The following is a 19,754-nucleotide window of genomic DNA, read 5'->3' on the forward strand; positions in this document are numbered from 1 at the left end:
CGCAGCCCTTTCGATAACGGAAACTCCCACATCCGAAATCGTCCTTACTGCCCGAAGTTTTCCCAGCCGAGACCCGGGAATAGGAGCAACAGCCACTCAAGACACCGACCGGGGCCCCGACGCGCCCGTGGCCGGAGATCAACTCATCAGCACCAACGCCACGGGGCGCTGCCGGAGCCACCCTCCCCGCGTCGCCGAAGGTTTCACTATAGCAGGCACTAGAGCGGAAATCTGCGTCACCCGAACGAGCCACTGGTCTAGTACTAGCGGCATCATCGAGACCCGCATGTTCGTGCATCACGCCGAATACGACACGACCCATGTATTCAGCCGGAGTCCCGAAAATGCCCTGCCTACACCCGAAACTACCCCGGTGGTCGCTAATATAAGGGAGTACCCTCGTGGGATCGAACCGCCAAGCGCGTTCGACATGACCATACTCCCCGAGCGCCGAGACCAGACCCCCGCTCCCGGAACCAGCCGGCTAAGCAAAGAGGAGCCAGAAAGAGTCCCCGACCCCTGGCCTCCCGACGTGGCGCCGCAAATCCAGGAATTCCTGGACGAAGAGCTGCCGAAGCTCGCAGGACTCTGAGGGACCACGGACCTCACGGAGCACACGATAGTTATGAGGGACCAGCGTCCCATAAAGCAACGGTACTACCCAAAGAACCCGGCTATGCGTCGGATCATCGACGAGCAGGTCGACCAGCTGATAGCAGAAGGCCTGATCGAGCCCTCGCGAAGTCCCCACAGCGCCCACATTGTCCTCGTCCGCAAAAAGGACGGGAGGTGGCGCATGTGTGTGGACTATCGACAACTAAACGAACATTCGATCCCGGACGCATACCCGTTGCCGAGGATCAACTATATACTGGAAAGACTCCGAAACGCGCGGTTCATCACCACGCTGGATCTGAAGAATGGATACTGGCAGATACCGATGGCCCATGACAGTAAGGAGGCCACGGCGTTCACGGTGCCCGGAAGAGGCCTCTATCAGTGGAAGGTAATGCCTTTCGGGTTACATTCCGCGGGAGTCACGTTCCAGCGTACCCTCGACACGGTCATCGGCGCAGACATGGAACCCTTCGCTTTCGCGTATCTGGACGACATCGTCATCGTCGGCAAGGATTTCGCGGAACATTTGCGCAACGTCAAGAGAGTCTTCTCGCGACTGCGCCGGGCCAATCTGCGGATCAACGCAGACAAATGCGTATTTTTCCAGCGCCGCATAAAATACCTGGGTCACATGGTCAGCGAGGAAGGCATTCATACCGACCCTGACAAGATAGCGGCCGTCAAAGACCTGAGACCGCCCACTAACCTGAAGAAATTGCGACAATGCATAGGCATGGCGGGCTGGTATCGTCGATTCGTCCCCAATTTCGCCACCATAGTGCAACCGATGTCATTGCTACTAAAGAAGGGGAGAGCATGGGCATGGGGACAGGAACAACAGGACTCCTTCGACGAACTCAAAGTGCGACTCACCACCGCCCCGGTGCTCGCCTGCCCGGACTTCAACGTCAAATTCTCCCTGCAGACCGACGCGAGCAACGTGGGTGTGGGCGCGGTCCTCACCCAAGAGATCGAAGGGAAGGAACGCGTCATCGCCTACGTCAGCCGGCGCCTTAACAAGGCAGAGGAGAATTATTCGGCCACCGACAAGGAATGCCTGGCCGTCATATGGGCAATACGGAAATTGCGCTGTTACTTGGAAGGATACCGGTTCGACGTGGTGACCGACCATCTCGCGCTGAAATGGCTAAACACCCTTGAGAGTCCTTACGGGAGAGTGGCGAGATGGGCGCTGGAGCTGCAGCAGTACCAATACGACGTACATTATCGGGCCGGCAACCAGAACGTGGTCGGCAACCTCCAGGCAACCTTTGGAATCCCTTTCACGCGTCGAAGAAGAGCGCACGACCTGCCCGTGGCTCAGAAGAAGGATCCAACAAGTTCACGACGAGCCCCAAAAATACCCGGACTACACGTACGAAAACGGGCAGCTTTACGAAACCTGGGGCACGGAGCCGACGATGACGACCACGTGCCGTGGAAGCTCTGTGTGCCCAAGGACTGCCGAGCGAGAGTCCTCCGCGAGTGCCACGACCAACCGACGGCAGGCCACCTCGGCGTGCGAAAAACTATCACGAGAATATCCCAGAGGTATTATTGGCCGGGATTTTATCGCGACGTGAGGCGATATATCCGCGGTTGCGCGAGCTGCCAGAAGTTCAAGGCTACCCAACGCAAGCCAGTGGGCCGGATGCTCACTCGCAAGGCCGAGGAACCCTTCGCCACCCTGTGCGCCGACTTCGTCGGACCGTTACTCCGATCCAAACGGGGGAACGCCATCCTGCTAGTTTTCTTTGACACCTTCTCCAAATGGGTCGAACTGGTGCCCCTTAAGAAGGCAACGACGGCTAGCCTCGAACGAGCTTTCAGGGAACGCATACTGAGTAGCTTCGGTGTTCCGAAGTTGTTTGTCTGTGACAACGGCACCCAGTTCACCAGTCGGTCGTTCAAGACCTTCCTGCACACCGCCGGCGTGGAACTCCAACACACCGCGCCCTATTGTCCGCAAGAGACCCCGACGGAAAGGGCAAACCGGACCGTGAAGACGATGATCGCCCAATTCGTGGACGATCACCAAAACACGTGGGACGAACTCTTGCCAGAAATGACGCTGGCGATCAACTCGAGCGTCTCGGAGACTACCGGTTTCAGCCCGGCATTCCTCGTACACGGAAGAGAGCCCCGACTGCTCGGCGCCTTATACGACGAGGTCACGCCGGGGACGGGAAGCGCCCAGGAAACTCCTATGGGTAAGGCCGCCAGGCTAAAAGAAGTGTTCGCCATCGTCAGAAACAACATTCAAAGGGGCAGCCAAGAACAAGGGAGGCACTACAACCTTCGCCGACGACAGTGGCGTCCCTCGATCGGTTCGCTAGTACTTCTACGGCAGCATCACGACGACTGCCCGGATCCCGAAAAGTACCGACACTAGGTCGACCGACGGCGTAGCCCGCGACAAGCGTCTCCGGCAGTCCGAGACCCCACCATCACCGATCAGTGCCATTCCGCCACCACAGCCGAACGGTCGAATCGATCCCAACCCAAACGCATCCGTAGATAACGCAAAACCATACAACATGAAGGACCTACTGATTTTCCTCACTCTGCTAACCTCGACGCGCGCGCTGGTCAAGTTGAATGACTACACTAACGCGGACTATATCCCAATAGCGGACGGGGACGCCATCATTTGGGCCAACCACGGATACCTGCACCACACTACGAACGTGACTTCATACGAAGATTACGTCGCCGAAACGGAACAAGCCGCGGAGCTGTTTAGCCTAGACCGGATGGCGCAAGTGATAGCAGCCGACATGGACCACATCAAGAACCTGGTGGCCACGCTAAGGGTCCACCATCGGGGGACAAGGAGTATAAACCTGCTCGGAACAGCATTGAAGGTAGTGGCCGGAACGCCCGACTTTGACGACTGGGAGCAGGTCAAATTCCAACAAAAGCAGCTGGCGGAGTCCAGCCGTGGCCAAAACGAAATCAACTCCAGGATTCAAACCCGGATCAACGAGCTGACCCGCCTCGTGAACCACATCGCCAAGGAGGACAACGCCGACCGGGCCGAAGCCATAATAGCCCGGAACAGGATCATTTAACGGATCTGGAAGACCTCATCCTGGCCTTAACCCTTGCCAAGATCAACGTGATCAGCCCCGCCCTTCTGGACGGCGCTGACATTAAGGAATTGGGCGAGCAACACCTGGCTAACATCAGCCTAGTGGAGCTACTAGAAGTGTCAAACATTAGCGTCTTCCAGAGCGCAGACCTACTCCACGTTCTCATCAAGTTTCCCCAACCGAAGCTGGTCTGTAGGAAAATGCTTATTTTCCCGGTCCAACATCAGAACAAGATACTGGATTTCAGCGAGGGAGACATCGTGGCAGAATGCGGGCCCCAAACCCTCAGCATCGGGGATTGCGAAGCCACCATCGGCGCTACGTTTTGCAGAGAACGCGAGGGGATCACCTGCGCTCAGCAGATGGTGACCGGGTCCGTCGCGCACTGCGCGACTTCGTGGTGGACCACGGCACCATCATCGTCAACGACGCAAGGTTCACCGTTGTAGATGAGGCGGGGACCACCCAATCAATCTCGGGATCGTACCTAGTTACGTATTCCCACCGGGTCTCGTTTAACGGGACCTGGTACGTGAATCACCTCGGCGACTCCAAAAGAAAGGCGGTGGTACCGGCGATGACTCGAATAAACGTAACGGCACACAAGGAAAAGCTAAGCTTGCCGTTCCTACGGGAGTTAAGCCTACAAAATTCAAAATACATCGACGACCTGAACGAGACGGTGACGATAAGGAGCGCCGCCTCCTATTTGTTCACCCTCGTCGTCGCCATCCCTCTCTGCGCCATCATCTGGGTGCTATACCGCCGCCTCAAATCCCAAGGCCTTTGGAACGAGCATACAGCACGAGACGTGGAGGCCGCCCCCCGTAACCCCGTAACGGCGCACGGTACTGTCGCCCCCGGCAGAGCCTTCACGCGGCGATACATGCCCAGAGGCCGGCCGAGCCCAGCGATAAGAGCTGGCCCTACACCCGGCCCATCGGCGCCCGAAATCCGATCGGAGCCCGCGTGCGACGCATAGCTGCGCTGCCCGTAAAACGAAAGTTACGAAGGGAAAAGACGACAAAAATGAAATATCAAAAAAAAAAAATAAAATAAAATAAAGAAAAAACGAAAACAAAAAAAATAAAAATAAATGTCAATTCGGCAGATTCATGCATTACACTCATTACACACACATTCATAAACCCATGCCCAAACGTCCATAATCGTCCCACGGATCCATTTACCATAGCTTAGATTACAGAATTGCAAGCCCGCTGACGCCGGCTCCCGTGAGTCGCGCTGTCAGCGGAGGGAAATGCATGACGCTAGAAATACAAGAAATAAGTCAGATTCCGAACGCCGAGCGAGCAAGGCGATTTTGATAAAACCCTACTATACAAGAACCAAAACAATGTAAGTTTTCGTCACGCCCCCTGGGAGGCCCTAGAATTAAGAAGATTAAAGCACCCCAGCTAAGGCGCACCAGAGAGCCGCTGCATCAGCAGAGTCACCCAAAGTCGTAGTAGACCTCACGGATTTCTCCGACGCCGAGGAACCGGAGTCCGCTGCCAAGGCGGACGAGGAAGACGCCCCGAAGCCAGGAGTAGCCGAAGAACCCCACACCTCCGATGGGGACATGTACGCAGATATGGAGCTAGACGCCGACGAGGCAGGGGCAGCCGACCACGAGGGTCCCCGAGACAGCCCCCCGCTGTTCTCCCGCCGACCATCCGGGTTCCGTCGAGAGAACCTGTGGTCGCCGCCGCTGTATAAACGACGAGCCGCGCCCTGCTCCCCGGAGCCAGGGTCACCGTCATTCGAAGAGGAGTTCGAAGATGCCGGTTCTAGCCAGCACAGCTTCCCGGAACCAGAGACGCCATCATACGCGCCGATGTTCGAACAGGAGTTTGAAGATGCCGGTTATCACCAGCGCCGCGATCCCCGAACCGGCCGTGGCATTTACCGCCCCGAGAGGGGGCTGGAGCGTTACACACCGAAACCATACAACGCGTACTACGACGACGGGGAGAGCGAAGAGGAGGAACCCTACGGTCGGCAATTCATAGCCGAAACAGAGACCTTTCACCACACGGTCACGCCATGGGGGTTACGCGTCACGCGTAACCACCAGATGTCCGTAGACGTCTTTGTCCCTCCCGGCCGGAATGTTAACGCGTTCTTCAGGACATTCCGAGAAGCCGCGGAACCAATCGACTACCGCTCCGAACCGGCCGCCGCAGCCAGGGCAAGCCCCCCGCACGCCGAAGCGCGACCGCCAACGCCCGCATCGCATCCTCCCCGATGCCCCAATCCTCCCGAAGAGTCAGCGGCGGCCACGCCTTCGCACGCCGAAGCGCGACCGCCAACGCCCGCATCGGATCCTCCCCGATGCCCCAATCCTCCAGAAGAGTCAGCGGCGACCACACCAACACACGCCGAAGCGCCCCACGCGGAGGCAGCGCAAGGCCCTCCCGCTGAATGGCCCACCGGGGCTACAGAAGAGGGAAACGCCGCACCAGTTCGACAAGCGGAGCTGACCGAACCGGAGGAGCAGTGGGACCATGACCCTACGGAGGGTAAAACAACCCGTTGCGGAGGAGACGGCGCCGACCCCCCAAACTGGGGAGTGGGAAGGACAAGACGAGTTGCTGGTGGACTGCGACTTGGATGAAATACTACGATTTCTTCAAGACGAATCTACGCGGGAGGGGCAAAGTCCAGCGGACTTCTCCCTGATCGAAGAGCTGAACCAGCCCACCCAGTGGGTAATCGCGCCGGCAGATTGGCAGGTGAACATCCCAGGCCGGGCCCTACCGGCGGGCCTCATCGAGGAGATACACCAGCGGCTGCTGGAAGCGGAGAGGCTCCGTTTCCGAAGCTGGTCCTGGGATCAGTGCTACCGGGTCCACAAGCGATCCCGGGCCGCGCCTGTCTGCGTCGACCTCCTCCCGGAAGAAAGGGGGGTGTAACGAACCTTAGGAAGGTTCGTCACAGCGCGCTACATCGCGGGATCGTCACCGCCTCATTTTCCCCTTTTTATACCCGATACTCAAAATGAGTATTGGGGTATATTAGATTTGTGGTAAAAGTGGATGTGTGTAACGTCCAGAAGGAATCGTTTCCGACCCCATAAAGTATATATATTCTTGATCAGCATCAATAGCCGAGTCGATAGAGCCCTGTCTGTCTGTCCGTCCGTCCGTCTGTCCGTCCCCTTCAGCGCCTAGTGCTCAAAGACTATAGGAGCTAGAGCAACGATGTTTTGGATCCAGACTTGATATGTTACTGATACAAAAATATTTCAAAACTTCGCCCCGCCCACTTCCGCCCCCACAAAGAACGAAAATCTGTGGCATCCACATTTTTAAAGATACGATAAAACCAAAAACGCAGAAGCGTAGAGGATGATTATATGTTCTAGAATGTCAAATCTCAACCAGATCGTATAATTATTATAGCCAGAATCAAGAAAACAATTTCATTATTTCTCGCTCTGTCTCTCTCTAACACACAGGTTTCATGGTCGGTTTTGCCAATTGCAAAATATGAGTTCAAGGATCTCAGAACCTATAAGAGCCAGAGCAACCAAATTTGGTATCCATACTCCTGTGATATCGGACCTTGACCGTTTCGTGTCCAAATTTCGCCACACCCCCTTCCGCCCCCGAAAGGACGAAAATCTGGGGCATCCACAAATCTCAGAGACTATTAAGGCTAGAGTTACCAAATTTGGTATCCGCACTTCCCTTAGATCTCACTATAAAACGTATATCTCAGAATTTCGCCCCACCCCCTTCCGCCCCCACAAAGGACGAAAATCTGTTGCATCCACAATATTGCACATCAGACTGGTTTTCTGTCTCTCTCGCACGCATTCTTTGTCCTGTCGTTCAATATTAGCGGCGTCTGCCGGAGGAGAGCCATACTGACTAAATATCGGGTATAACTGTAGAGTTGCGGTGTCCGCTGCAACTCACAACGTTCCCCCTCGTTATACCCGATACTCAAAATGAGTATTGGGGTATATTAGATTTGTGGTGAAAATGGATGTGTGTAACGTCCAGAAGGAATCGATTCCGACCCCATAAAGTATATATATTCTTGATCAGCATCAATAGCCGAGTCGATTGAGCCCTGTCTGTCTGTCCGTCTGTCCGTCCCTATTAGCGCCTAGTGCTCAAAGACTATAAGAGCTAGAGCAACGATGTTTTGGATCCAGACTTCTGTGATATGTCACTGCTACAAAAATATTTCAAAACTTCGCCCCGCCCACTTTCGCCCCCACAAAGGATGAAAATCTGTGGCATCCACAATTTTAAAGATATGAGAAAAGCAAAAACGCAGAATCGTAGAGAATGACCATATCTTTTAGACTGCATGGATCGTATCTGAATTGGATCGTATTGTTATTATAGCCAGCATCAAGAAAACAATTTCATTTTTTCTCGCCCTGTCTCTCTCTAACACACACGTAGCATAGGCGGCTTTGCTTAGAGTAAAACATTAGCGCCTAGATCTCAGAGACTACAAAAGCTAGAGCAACCAAAATTGGTATCCACACTCCTAATATATCGGACCGAGACGAGTTTGTTTCAAAATTTCGCCACACCCCCTTCCGCCCCCACAAAGGACGAAAATCTGGGGATATTCAAAAATCTCAGAGACTATTAAGGCTAGAGTAACCAAATTTGGTATCCGCACTCCTGTTAGATCTTACTATAAAACGTGTACCTCAAAATTTAGCCCCACCCCCTTCCGCCCACACATAGGGCGAAAATCTGTTGCTTCCACAATATTGCACATTCGAGAAAACTAAAAACGCAGAATCATAGATAATGACCATATCTATCAGATTGCTGAATCTGGATCAGATCAGATCATTTTAATAGCCAAAAGGAACAAATCAATTTGCACTGGCTACGCAGCGCCAGACGTCACGCTCAAACTGATTTTCTGTCTCTCTCGCACGCACTCTTTGTCGTGTCGTTTAATATTAGCTGCGTCTGCCCGAGGAGAGCCATACTGACTTAGTATCGGGTATAACCGTAGAGTTGCGGTGTCCTCAGCAACTCACAACGTTCCCCCTCGTTTTTATACCCGATTCTCAAAATGAGTAAAACATTAGCGCCTAGATCTCAGAGAAGGAATCGTTTCCGACCCCATAAAGTATATATATTCTTGATCAGCATCAATAGCCGAGTCGATTGAGCGCTGTCTGTCTGTCCGTCCGTCCGTCCGTCTGTCTGTCCGTCTGTCCGTCCCCTTCAGCGCCTAGTGCTCAAAGACTATAAGAGCTAGAGCAACGATGTTTTGGATCCAGACTTCTGTGATATGTCACTGCTACAAAAATATTTCAAAACTTCGCCCCGCCTTTTTCCGCCCCCACAAAGGACGAAAATCTGTGGCATCCACAATTTTAAAGATATGAAAAAACCAAAAACGTAGAATTGTAGAGAATGACCATATCTTTAAGACTGCGGAATCTGAATTGGATCGTATTATTATTATAGCCAGCATCAAGAAAACAATTTCATTTTTTCTCGCCCTGTCTCTCTCTAACACACACGTAGCATAGGCGGTTTTGCTTAGAGTAAAACATTAGCGCCTAAATCTCAGAGACTACAAAAGCTAGAGCAACCAAATTTGGTATCCACACTCCTAATATATCGGACCGAGACGAGGTTGTTTCAAAATTTCGCCACACCCCCTTCCGCCCCCGCAAAGGATGAAAATCTGGGGATATTCACAAATCTCAGAGACTATTAAGGCTAGAGTAACCAAATTTGGTATCCGCACTCCTGTTAGATCTCACTATAATACGTATATCTCGAAATTTCGCCCCACCGCCTTCCGCCCACACAAAGAACGAAAATCTGTTGCATCCACAATATTGCAGATTCGAGAAAACTAAAAACGCAGAATCATAGATAACGACCATATCTATCAGATTCCTGAATCTGGACCAGATCAGATAATTTTTATAGCCAAAAGGAACAAATCAATTTGCACTGGCTACGCAGCGCCCGACGTCACGCTCAGACTGATTTTCTGTCTCTCTCGCACGCACTCTTTGTCGTGTCGTTTAATATTAGCAGCGTCTGCCGGAGGAGATCCATACTGACTTAGTATCGGGTATAACTGTAGAGTTGCGGTGTCCGCAGCAACTCACAACGTTCCCCTCGTTTTTGTTACTTTTTTGGGCCTTGTTGTTGCATTGTCGAGTAATCACTTGGAATGTACACATCCCCACCTGTCTTGGTGTTTGTAGTGGGGCGGATCGAAGCTCAACTCTCCCACAACGCAATTGCTGTAGCCGTCATAAGAAATGAAAACCGTTATGTTTAGTGGTATATATATATTTATGTGTGTGTATTTGGTTGGACGGTCGCGCGGTAGATCGGCCGTCTGAAGCGGGGGTGAAATCGTAACTGCTCAACTCTATGCCTTATGGTGCTTTTTCTGCCGTGAGTGCCGTGTGGATCGTGGATTGTGGATCCGAGCGCCCCTCCGAGCGCGCGAGAGCGAGTTGGGACCGGTGCGCACGGAGTTGGCACTGTGCGCGGAAATTGTTTACGGCTGGCCTGAACATCGTCCCCCCCCCCCTTGCAGGATTTCAAAGTATAATGGGGTGGCCTATGGCTGGGCGTACGCCCCGGACCCGATTCATCCCAAAAAAGGCGCTCTGGACTTGACAAGGACGTCGACTCAGTGTCGATCCACGGTCGGATAGGCGTGAGGATGCGCAAAACGGGGGTTGCTCTTGAGGAATCTGTGGATGGCGCCGTGGTTCCTACGACGCGGGGAGACGAGTGTGTCGTTCGTCGTGAGCCGATGTAGATGGCGACGGTACAGTCGCGGCTGAGCGGGCTGGACGACGAGGGCGGCGTTTTGCATGGTTCGATTTAGATGGCGACGATGCTCCCGAGGCTGAGCGGGCCGGACAACGAGACGTGGGTACGTGGAGTAGCGTGTGGTTGTTTTTGCCGGATTGTTGGTGAGCCAGGCAGTTCCCGCAATACTGGTTGATAAGGACAGCTCGGCGTTTCTCTTCGGGGCTCAGGAGAAGAAATTGGTGGTAGGTCCGTAGCGGATGGACTCCTTGGCAGATTCGGCAACGGTAGGAGCCAATTTCCCGAGCACGTCGGTTCTCCCTGGTGCGGTTGGCGCGGGGACGTGGGGCCATATCTGGGTGCGGAGAACTTCGAGTTCAGGCTTGAGCGTAGAGCTTTCATACAGTGCATATTTTGGAAATATTTCCGTCGGTCAGGAGACCGTTCGAGAACTTCTGCGGAGGGAGCTGGAAGGAAATTGCTGTCGTAAAAAGACCCCGAGTCTTCTACCGGTGTGATAGGTCGTCTGGAAATTTGACTCGAGAACGATGAGATTTGATTCATCACCTGAGGCACTGGACCTGTGAGTACCCAGCCGAAAATGGTCTCCTGCCCGAGGAGAGAGCCACAGATGTTGGTCAGTGAGCCACTTAACTGAATGGACGGAAGGATATCCGCTCCAATCAGGATATCTATTTGTGAACTCTCATAGAAGGTCGGATCCGCCCATGAGAGGTTCGGCAGGTCTCTCAAGAACCCTTGCGAGATCGGATGCGATGGAATATTCGCGGCCAATTCCGGAATAACGTAGGCTGTGGAATTTAGTTGTAAGCCCGGCTTAGTCGGAGAACGGATGGAAAAACTGCAGAGCTTCTTTGACTGAGCGGATACGGCATTATTTAGGCCGGAGACCTGTGCCTGGATACGTTGGAATGGCAATTTGATCATGTCCACAAGACGTTCTGTAATGAACGTCGCCTCTGAGCCAGAGTCGATCAGAGCGCGGGCGTGGAAAGTTTTTCCCAGGTGGCAAATATTAACGATGGCCGTGCCTAGGAGGACAGCACTCGTGCCGGAGGCGAAATATGACTGAACGTTTGGCTGGGCTTCGGACGAACTTGGATTTTGTACGCTTGGTACTCGTAGATGTAGCTCGGGCCATGCTGAGGAATTTTGTGCCGTTGTGGAAATCGCCTCGCTGGAGTTTGCTGGATTGCTACGGTGCAGAAGCGTATGGTGCCGGTCTCCACAAATTATGCAATTGTGGGCGCTTTGGCATGCTCGTATCTGGTGGCCCCTTGCAAAGCAGTTCAAACAAAGCTGCTTTTGCTTAATGTAGTCGGAGCGAGCGCCAGCGGGCATTTGAAGGAAGTAAGGGCATAACTGGATTGGATGATACTCTTTGGAGCAGAGATCACACGTGCTCCTCGTTTGATTCACTGTGGTCTCGAACGAGTGGGCACTCCTAGGATAAGGACTTCCTTGAGACCGAAACGGATTGCTTCTCGAATTGTCTGCAGTGCGTATGCTCGCCCTGGAGTGGGCCTGAGTCTCCATGCCTGGATGGTCGTCCTCGGTCACTTCGAGAGACAGGTACCGCTCCGCCAGGAACTTGTCCATGGCGTGCCAGGTGGGAATTTCGGACTTGTGCGTCACGGATTGCTCCCAAAGCTCTAAGGTCGTCTTTGGCAGCTTAGCGGAAATGAGGTACACCAAAACTCCGTCAGCGAAAACGCTGTCTGTGGAGACCTCGGAATGGGTGAGTGTCGTGAGGCACTTGTGTACGGCCCTCTGGAGCTCTTTTAGCGCTGCTGCTGACTCGGTACGGATTTGGGGCAGACTGAAAGGGACCTTCAGCTGGGCCTTGAGTATCAGCCTCCGCTCACGGAGGGCGTTCCATGCGGACGCGAAACCCTCGTTCGTAAGTGGAGCCTGTGCCACTATGTCGTGGGCTTCACCGCTGGTCTTTTTGTTGAGGTGGAACAGTTTTTCCACTGGAGCCAACCTTGGGTTTTCTATGTAGATGGCGGTGAACAGGTCTCGGAACGTGGGCCACTGCTGGTAGTCCCCACTGAAAACTTCAGTGTCACATGGAGGGAGGCGGCAACCGCCGGAAGTCGGCACTTGAACGGCCAGTTGCGTCGTGTGAGGGACAGTCGGGGGCTCGAGCTGATCGTTCAGTTCGGCCAGGCATTGCGCGTAGACCGCGTAGTAGTCATCGTACATCTCTTGGACATAAGCTACACCCTCTGGATCCTCTTCCGCCATCGTCACCGAACAGGCCGCGACCTCCGCGTCCACCTTTGCCCACAGGCTTCGGAGTTTTTCTCGATGGACTTGGGAGAGCGAGCGGGTTGGTGTGCTAGCATCTGGAGCGCTGAGCTTCTGGTCGAAGCGGGTCAGTCTGCTTGCGGCCAAGGCAAACTTAGACTGTGCGGAACTGGCGGCCATAGTGCTAGGAGCCGTGCGAGGGACTCCCGAGGGGAGCAACAAATCCTCGAAGGCATGTGGTGCGTGAGCCCTGGACCTCGCTCAGCTGGGGCCGGACGGAAAGATATGGGCGTAGTGGCTGAGCCGTTGGAGCTGGGTGGATGGGTCAAACTCAGCGAACTCACCCGCTTAAACTTCTTGCGAGATTTCTTCGCAACAGTGAGCATGTTTTGCTGATGGATCTGCGATAACGCGTAGTAGGTAGGTGAGCGGAAAAGGCAAAGCGTCCTCGGAAAAGGACCCCAAAAACCACGGTAGAGAGACACAAATTATGCTTATGAGAGCGGAATGTTGTGCTAAAAGAATCTGCCTTTGTCTACGTGTGTGTGTGCGTGTTTTTTTTTTTTTTTTCTTTTGTTGTGTGACTACAGGAAAGCTTCATGCCGACTCAGCCGAAGCCGAAGTGAGGGACTCTAACCGCTCTAAAACCAACCACACCTATCCCGGATCCCGGCGGTACTGTCGCGAGATATTACTTCGCCGGGGGAGATGCCCGTAGGGCTCTTCTCTTAATAATCTCATTTATCCTTTATCTCCTTGCATTGCGTGCTCTTTCTTCGCGACGCAGTTTGGTAGCCATAGTTGCGGCCATGAATCTAATCGCGGCCCAGTTTTCTTACGACTCCAGCAGGCATTCTGCCAGGTTTGCCACCGCTGGCATTCTGCCAAGCTTGTTGCTTAGATCCTCTCGATCTGGCCGAAATCTTGGACATTCGAAGAAGCAGTGCTCTGCGTCTTCGATGACCCCTGCGCAGACCACGCAGAAGGGGTCGTCCTCGTGCTTAAACCTATGCAGGTACGGCGGTACTTGAAAGTTTCTCATTTCTTCTAGTATGTGATCCCAATTGGCAGAGTTGAATGCATTTTGGACATCGAGTGTTGCCACTATGCAATACTCTTTGGTCCCGTACATCCATCTATCTTATTGCTATCTTACATACCTCGCCGATTGCGTCCACCGTGGACCTGCCTTTGCAAAACCCGTGCTGTCTCGGTGAGAGCTTACGCGTTACTGCCTTCTCCAGCCTGGTGTGGATTATGCGCTCAAGGATCTTACCCACTGTGTCGAGCATGCAGAGTGGTCTATAGGATGATGGCTCCTCGGTCGGCTTGTTCCCCTAGGGTAAGAGGACCAGCCGCTGTCGCTTCCATGGTCTGGGGAAGGTCCCTTCGGACATGCACGCATTGAATAAATCCACGTACATTTGTGGATTGGTCTCAATAGCCGTGCGGAGAACGGCATTTGGGACCCCATCAGGTCCTGGTGCTTTGCCGTTCTTGATCCGTTGTAGAGCTTCGAGGACTTCTGCTCCCTTGGTGGCTTCTATTTCAGGCGGAATTCTATCCATCACACTCTTGGCTGCCACTTTCTCTGGAAATAGGGTTTCTACAATGCAAACCAGCAGATCTGCACACATTGGCGGCGGGGGACTGAGCACTCGCAGTCTCTTCATTACCAGCCTGTATGCGTAGCCCCAAGGGTTCGCATCTGCGTCATCACAGAGCTTTTCGACACATTTGCGCTTGGCATCCTTGATCTGCCTCTTCAAGCAGCGTCTGCTTTCCTTATATTTTCCTTGGAGCCTCTCGAATTCTGGGGAACCTCTCGAACGCTGGTATAGTCGTCTTTTCCGCTGGCACTCCTGCCTGGCGCTACCTATTGCAGCGTTCCACCAATACGTTGGCCTGCGGTTGTTCAGGCTTCTTCTTTTCCTTAGCATGGAGGCATCACATGCTTCCAGCGTATGTATGGTCAGTTGGCTTGCTCTCTCTTCAGCCGTACCGTTGGTCTCGTAGTCCTCAAACATGGCCCGGACCATATCCGGCTCTAGCGTTTCGGTCTTATAACCGATCTGCTTGCCAATGAACGGGTTAGGTGCGCCCGCTTCCTGGATTTCACATATGAGGGCTTGGTGGTCACTCCCGGTGTATAAGCCACTAACTTCCCACGTTGTCCTGCGGCTGAGGCTGCTGATCACGAACGTAAGGTCTATTATAGACCCCGTTCCAGCTCTGCCGAACGTCTGCTGTGTGCCTGTGTTCAGCAGTACGGCATCCAACGTCGCAAAGCATTCTAAGCATTCTGTGTGTTTTTTTATTTTTTTTTAACCACTCTAAAACCAACCACATCTATCCCGGATCCCGGCGGTACTGTCGCGAGATATTACTTCGCCGGGGGGAGATGCCCGTAGGGCTCTTCTCTTAATAATCTCCTTTATCCTTTATCTCCTTGCATTGCGTGCTCTTTCTTCGCGACGCAGCTTTGGCCTTTGCCTAGCTACGACCTTCACCCACCCCGCCTCTCGATCCTTTAGGGCGTCCTCCGGTCCCTTGCGAGCTACGGCGTCCCTCATTTGGCCTTCCTGCGGCTTCTTCTCGGTTTTTTTTGTCCTTTTGGGTCCATGTTTTGGTTTCTTCGGCATTGGGGACGGGGACGGGGACGGGTGTGTGGTGTTCCTGGGCTCTGGCCGTGCCCTCTTTTCCGCCCTCTCCGTCACTTCCGGCTGTGTAACCTTGGCTACAGCCTGCTCCGCAGTGATCGCCTGCCAGCACGATTTCAACTCTCGCTGCAGATATTCGATCTTATCCACCAGATCCCTCATTGGGTTCGTGATGGACCTCTTTGGGAGCACCATCAGCTTCCTCAACTCTCTGGCCTTTTGGCCCAAGCTCGCCAAATGCGTCATGGCCCTCTCCTTCGGGTCTGCTTGCTCCTCTTGGGGGCGCTGCAGCGTTGGAGGAGAGGATCTTGCGCGCTCCTCCACTGCTTCCGCCGGCTGGTTTGGCGATGGCGCCAGAGCATTTTTCCGGCGAAAGGGATTCTCCTCATCCCAGGCGAATGAGCTTGTCAGCGGAGTGCTGCAAGCCGCAGCTTGTTCCCGCTGATCGCTCATCTCCGATCTGGCCGTTGATCTGGCAACTCCGGTTGCTGTGGCCGCGCCCTCTATTGGCCAGCCGCTGTCGTTTTCCAGCACTTAGCTCCGTGCCTCCAGTCAGCTGTTCTTCCGTCGTTATCCAACACCACTTGCGGTGTGCTTGGCCAATTTTGCCCAAAAACAAAAAGAAGGCAGCAACCAACAAGTGGCGCCAAGAATCACAGCGAAGAAGAATAGGAAAACAGGCACTTACCTGCTGTTCCTTCCCCCCCTTCGGCATAGGGCTCGACGGCGTCCCACTGGGATTTCGGCCAGTACTATTGGCCAGGTGGCCGCTTCTCTGCTTGCGGACTTGCGTTCCGCGCAGGTACATAAGTAACGCAGCACTACTATGGCTCGCGCTCTTTGCCTCTTTTCCAGGCTAACTTCCGACGTTTTCCACTGAATTATACGGAACGATTTAAAAACACGACCGCACTCACTAGAATACACACTGGTCTCCTGTGGTCTCCTTCTGTGTGTGTGTGTTTTTATACCCGATACTCAAAATGAGTTTTGGGGTATATTAGATTTGTGGTAAAAGTGGATGTGTGTAACGTCCAGAAGGAATCGTTTCCGACCCCATAAAGTATATATATTCTTGATCAGCATCAATAGCCGAGCCGTCGTATGTCCGTCTGTCCGTCCCCTTCAGCGCCTAGTGCTCAAAGACTATAAGAGCTAGAGCAACGTTGTTTTGGATCCAGACTTCTGTGATATGTCACTGCTACAAAAATATTTCAAAACTTCGCCGCGCCCACTTCCGCCCCCACAAAGGACGAAAATCTGTGGCATCCACATTTATAAGGATACGATAAAACCGCAGAATCGTAGAGGATGACTATTTGTTCTAGAGTGTAAAATCTCAACCAGATCGTATAATTATTATAGCCAGAATCAAGAAAACAATTTCATTCTTTCTCGCTCTGTCTCTCTCTAACACACAGGTTTCATGGTCGGCTTTGCCAATTGCAAAATATGAGTTCAAGGATCTCAGAACCTATAAGAGCCAAAGCAACCAAATTTAGTATCCACACTCCTGTGATATCGGACCTTGACCGTTTCGTGTCCAAATTTCGCCCCACTCCTTCCGCCTCCACAAAGGACGAAAATCTGTTGCATCCACAATATTGCAGATTCGAGAAAACTAAAAACGCAGAATCATAGATAATGACCATATCTATTAGACTGCTGAATCTGGATCAGATCGGATCATTTTTATACCCAGAAGGAACAAATCAATTTGCACTGGCTACGCAGCGCCAGACGTCACGCTCAGACTGATTTTCTGTCTCTCTCGCACGCACTCTTTGTCGTGTCGTTTAATATTAGCTGCGTCTGCCGGAGGAGAGCCATACTGACTAAGTATCGGGTATAACTGTAGAGTTGCGGTGTCCGCAGCAACTCACAACGTTCCCCCTCGTTTTTATTTTTTTTTTATTCATAGTAAAAATAGGATATATATTTATAAAATATAAGAATATAAAAGTTAAAAATAAAAATATATAGCATATACATATATATGGGCCAGACTTGCGGGACTGCCGTGAAGCATTGCTTCACAAGGCTGGCTAGCCTATTACGGCCGCTCGTTTCGTGTGCGTTCAAGCCGCCTCAATTCCGAAGCGATTTCTGCTGCAAGACTGCATATTGCCGTCCAATTTGCTTGGTTTTCCATTATCTTTGGTACCAAACCTTCCACTGTAATGGGCACCCCTAGGGTGCCTTCTGCTCGCCTGCGGTCCTCTCAGAATCTGGCGCATGCGGTCAGGACATGCTCCGCATTTTCTATTATTCCGCAGCAGCTGCACAGCCCATCTTCCTCGTGGCCAAAGCGGTGGAGGTACTCTTTAAAGCACCCGTGGCCGCTGAGAACTTGTGTCAGCGAGAACGTAAGTTCTCCATGCCGCCGATTCATCCATTCTGCAATGTTGGGGATCAAGACATTCAGCCCTCGCCCTGGTCTTAACCGTTCTAGCGTCTGCCTGTGTGTTGGCGGCCTTTCTTCCCTTGTGGATTTCGCTGGCTTCCTTCGCTGCGAGCTCTACTGGTGGTACGCCGAGCTGACCCGCAGGGCTCCGAGTCTGAAGTCCGACTCAATGCCGTTAGTGTAGCTCCTGGTCCTCGTGGCCTGGGCCCATATTGGCGCTGCGTATAGTATGGATGACTTGGCAACGTTAAATAACAGTCTCCTACTCGTTGACTTTGGGCCTCTGTGGTTCAGCATCATGCGTGAAACCGCCATGACTACGCCGCGTGCCTTCTGGTGTGCGTGCTGCAGGTGCTCTCTAAACGACAGCCTGGTGTCCAGCATAACTCCCAGGTATCTAATCGCTCGTTTTGAGGTAATTGAGGCTCCTCCTACGGTTATCCTCGCCGTCTCCAGCTGTTTCCTGCTACTGATGAGAACCGCTTCCGTCTTGTGCTCGGCTAGCTTGAGCTCTGCCAGGTCTAGCCAGTCGCTTATGATTCCGATTGCCTCGTTCATACAGCTCTCGGTCTCCGCCAGGGTTTTCTTCGTGACCGTCACCGCGACATCGTCAGCGAATCCCACGATTTCGACTCCTTGCTGGAAGTTGAGGCGAAGAATTCCATCTTACATGGTATTCCACATTAGAGGTCCCAGTACAGATCCTTGTGGGACTCCTCCCGTGATGGAGTATGACCGAGGGCCATCTTCCGTGTCGTAAATCAGCCATCTGTTATCCAGGTAGTCACTGACCATCGCCTGTAGATATCCGGGGATTTCGAGTGTGCGCCGGGAGGACATTATCCTGCTCCAGGATGCCGAGTTAAATGCGTGTTTCACGTCCAGTGTTGCCACCAGACAGTATTTTTTGCCCCGCCGAGCCATCGTGTGCCTTCCAAGGCCTTTTTGGCAGTGCCGCACACCTTGTCTAGCGCATCCAAGGTAGAGCGAGCTTTCCTAAAGCCGTACTGGCTGTCGGCGAGTCCACCAGCGGCCTCGATTGAGCAGGTTATCCTTGCACTGATTATGCTTTCCAGCATCTTACCTGCGCCGTCCAGGAGGCAGATAGGCGTGTATGCCGATGGGTCCTCCGTGTCTTTCCCAGGTTTTGGTATCAGCACCAGCTTTTGCTTCTTCCATCTTCCAGGAAAGCATCCATCTGTGAGGCATTTGGTATAGGTCTGCGCAAAGATCATTGGGTGCAGGCTAATAGCCAGCTTGAGGGCCCGATTTGGGATGCCGTCTGGTCCTGGTGCCTTGCAGTTTGGCACTCTCTTTACTAGTTCTGCCAACTCTTGCGGGGTCACTGGGGGTACTTGGTGTCCCGTACTCGTGATCCTGTCTACCTGCGTGTCCTGCGCTGGGAATAGGTGCTTGACAATTGCCTCCATTTTTTCCGCTCCCGTTGGTGCCGCGTGCTTGAATGCGCCGGTCTTCTTCATGACCACCTTGTAGGCCTTACCCCAGAGATCTAAGAAACTTCGTTTTTTACTATTTATGATTTCCTTCTTCAGTGCCTTCCTTCTTCTGGTGTATATTTCCTTGAGAGCCTGAAAGTCTGCTGTTCCGCGGGATCTGTGGTATGCTCTTCTGGCGCCTATGCATGCGTGGCGGGCCTCCTCGATTACCTGGTTCCACCAGAATACCGGCCTATGGCCTTTAAATGGTTTGCTGAGCTCCATGCTAGCTTTGCACGCCCTTTCGAGTTGTCCCATGACTTGTGCCACTAGATCGTCTTCGCCTTCCACCTCGGCTAGTCCTGCTAGGGCTGCCCTGAAGGCTGGTGTGTTCAGCATGTTTTCTTTGTAGTGCCCCCCTCGTAGCGATACTCTGGGTGACTCTTCTGGTCTGGATACTGCAGAGGATAGCGTTGTGGTCGCTCGCGGTGTACTGC

At 53.0% G+C, this 19,754-nt stretch overlaps 1 protein-coding gene across 1 annotated transcript; it reads left to right on the top strand.

Moving 5' to 3' along the window:
- The first annotated feature begins 5,292 nt into the window (after nucleotides 1–5,292).
- LOC117193961 (formin-like protein 16) lies at nucleotides 5,293–6,327 on the top strand. Its single transcript, XM_033398615.1, has one exon. The coding sequence runs from the start codon at nucleotides 5,293–5,295 to the stop codon at nucleotides 6,325–6,327; it is 1,035 nt and encodes a 344-aa protein (XP_033254506.1).
- The last annotated feature ends 13,427 nt before the right edge of the window (nucleotides 6,328–19,754 follow it).

Source organism: Drosophila miranda (genome assembly GCF_003369915.1).
Source record: "Drosophila miranda strain MSH22 chromosome Y unlocalized genomic scaffold, D.miranda_PacBio2.1 Contig_Y2_pilon, whole genome shotgun sequence".
Lineage (NCBI taxonomy): Eukaryota > Metazoa > Arthropoda > Insecta > Diptera > Drosophilidae > Drosophila > Drosophila miranda.